This window comes from Octodon degus, unplaced genomic scaffold (genome assembly GCF_000260255.1).
Source record: "Octodon degus isolate 3935 unplaced genomic scaffold, OctDeg1.0 scaffold00092, whole genome shotgun sequence".
Classification (NCBI taxonomy): Eukaryota; Metazoa; Chordata; class Mammalia; order Rodentia; family Octodontidae; genus Octodon; species Octodon degus.
This window is the reverse complement of record NW_004524668.1, coordinates 4,492,835-4,495,334: the sequence shown is the minus strand read 5'-3', so window position 1 is coordinate 4,495,334 and position 2,500 is coordinate 4,492,835. Positions and strand designations below refer to the sequence as shown.

The 2,500-nt window shown below is 53.8% G+C and overlaps 1 protein-coding gene across 2 annotated transcripts in view; it reads right to left on the bottom strand.

Moving 5' to 3' along the window:
• The window catches only part of Ece1 (endothelin converting enzyme 1), a 102,007-nt gene that overhangs the window by 5,374 nt on the left and 94,133 nt on the right, over window positions 1-2,500 (bottom strand). For both annotated transcript variants that reach the window (XM_023722455.1, XM_004637637.2), the window contains exons 15-17: window positions 1,881-1,991; window positions 1,212-1,279; window positions 805-995 (exon numbers count right to left, since the gene is read on the bottom strand). In XM_023722455.1, the coding sequence (XP_023578223.1) occupies window positions 805-995; window positions 1,212-1,279; window positions 1,881-1,991 (370 nt within the window). The remainder of the gene's footprint in view (window positions 1-804; window positions 996-1,211; window positions 1,280-1,880; window positions 1,992-2,500) is intronic.

Here is a 2,500-nt window from a genome sequence, read left to right as displayed (position 1 = left end):
TGGCTGATGGACCTTCAGCCAGCTGCACAATGATGCTGGGTTCAGCTCCTCCAACTGCAGACGGAGGTTTAAATCTCCAGGCGTAAAATTGCAGGAAAGGAGGAGCAGCAAGGCTCAGTGCACAGCACCTGTGAGCATTTCTTTTTCTTTTTCTTTTTCTTTTTTTTTGCAGAGGAGTTACCTGGAATCAAATTCAGGACCTCACCCTTGCCAGGCAGGCACTGTGCCATGAAGCTAAGCCCCTGCTACCCCCTTTTTGAGACAGGGCTGGCCCTGAACTCACTACATAGCCAAGGCTGGCCTCCAATCTGAGTTAATCCCCCTGCTTCAGCCTCTGGGGGGCTGGGATCACAAGTGTTCACCACCATGCCCAACACATATTTCTGCTCTTTCTGTCACAGGGGGAACTTGGTGCTGCTCTGACAGATGTTTCCTCTCGCTCCACCTCAGTGGGCATCTTTGTGTGCCTCTGTGAGCCAGGCCTGTGTCCATTTCATTCAGTCCCGAAGACCCAAAGACACAGGTATCAAGGATGCACAGTAGCAAACAGGTGCTCAGGAGGACTTGAAGTCAGAACTGGCTTCACATCAGTGTCCCTGCAGAGAAGACTGTAAGAACCTACTGCCCGCCCAGCTCAGCCCTTCTCCGCTTAGTCAGGCAGTCTTTGTAGGACCTCACCACCACTGCCCCCTACTCTGCTCAGATGTGGAAACTGAGGCATGCAGAGTCTCTGTGGCTTGCCGGGGTGTCTACACTGGGCCACCACTGTGGGACCTGGCTGGGCAGTGCAGGGGGCACACATACCCGATAGGCTGCCTTGAGGCCCCCATTGTCAGCAATGTTCTCCCCGAGCGTGTGGCGGCCGTTCACGGGCTCCCCGTTCACGCTATAGTTGCTGTACTGCTCCACCATGCACTCCGTCTGCTGCTTGAAGGCCTCCACTGAGGAGTTCTTCCACCAGGGCCGGAGGTTGCCGTCCTTGTCATATTCCCGGCCTGCATGGAGCAGTGAGAGGTGCGCTGGGACCCAGTCTGCACCGCCACCTCACCCCAGCTCATCGGGCTCAGAGGCCTGGGCAGCTATGGCAGGGCAAGGTGGAATGGTGAGGTCTGGGACAGGGCTTGAGGAGCCCACACTCTAGGACTGCAAGGTGGGCACCACCTCAGCAGGGGACTAGGAAGCTGATGAAGGGGACCACATGGAACCCGTACCTTGGTCATCAAAAGCATGCGTCAGCTCGTGGCCCACGACAACACCGATGCCACCGAAGTTCAAGGCCCTGGGTGTGGTGAGGGCATAAAAGTGAGGGTGATGCCTCAAGAGGGCTGTTGGTTCTTGCCCCACCTGTGACCTTTGCTTCCTGGCCTGGGCCACAGCGGAGTCCTGCAGGGCTCTATGGGATGTGGCCCTGTGCTGCTGCAAGCAGGGGGTCACTCACAAGGCTCCCCTTCAGCTGTCTCAGCAGAGTTGGGTGCCATAATGGCAGAGCAAATGAGGCCAAGGATGGCCATTACTTGGCCCAAGTGCCACACAGTCACCAATAGCTGAGCTGTGATTCATACCCAGGACTGTGCAGATTTCATTTCTATGATAGTACACTTGCCTCTCCCAAATTCCCCACTCTGACTGTTAAAACAAGTTTCCCCCACCTAGGCCCCTGGACTCCCCAACCTGGGCCACCTGTCCCTACCTGGCTCTGAGCCAGGAGACCCTAGTGGGAGGGAAGGAGGCAGGAGCTCTTTCCTTCACCCCTCTCTCAATGCCAGGCCACCTGGGCCACCAGGCCCAGATGGCTTAGTGAGATTGGCTGGCTGAGTGGCCGGCTAGGGGCACAGGGCTGGGGAGAGAAGGAGCTGGGCCACATTGCCAGAGACACCTACTTGGGCGAGGAGCGGGTGTAGAACGGCGCCTGCAGGATCCCGGCCGGAAACACAATCTCATTCTTGGTGGGTGAGTAGTAAGCATTCACCATGGGAGGCGTCATGCTCCACCTGCAGCGGACAGGATAGGTGCAGCTGTCAGGGTTGGCAGTGGGGGTCGAGGGAACTGATGTCTCGAGCCTCAAAAATGTGAGTTCTCTCTGGCTCAGGGCACCCAAGTACAAGGACACCCAGAGCAGAATGGGTACAAATAAGGAACTGGTTAAATCATACAGTACAATTTCACTGACCTTATCAGACCCAAAAGCTACAACTTTGCATCCTGCTTTACTTTGGTCTTAACCATCCAGCAGAAAAGTATAAAAACAAAGTATAAGAAGTAAAGCCATATTAATATGCTGAGCTGTACAAGGCTCAAGTCAACAACTTCTGACATTGCCAGTCTTACCGAAAACCCAGTACTATTATGGGCTACTGGACTATACTGGATTATTTAGCTGAATTCACGCACCTACAATATTTAAATGGCAAGTGAATACCCATCTCTGACAAAACTAAACCAAAAAAGGGGATACAAATGAAGGACCATTTTATATCTGTATATACAAAATAGTTTATTT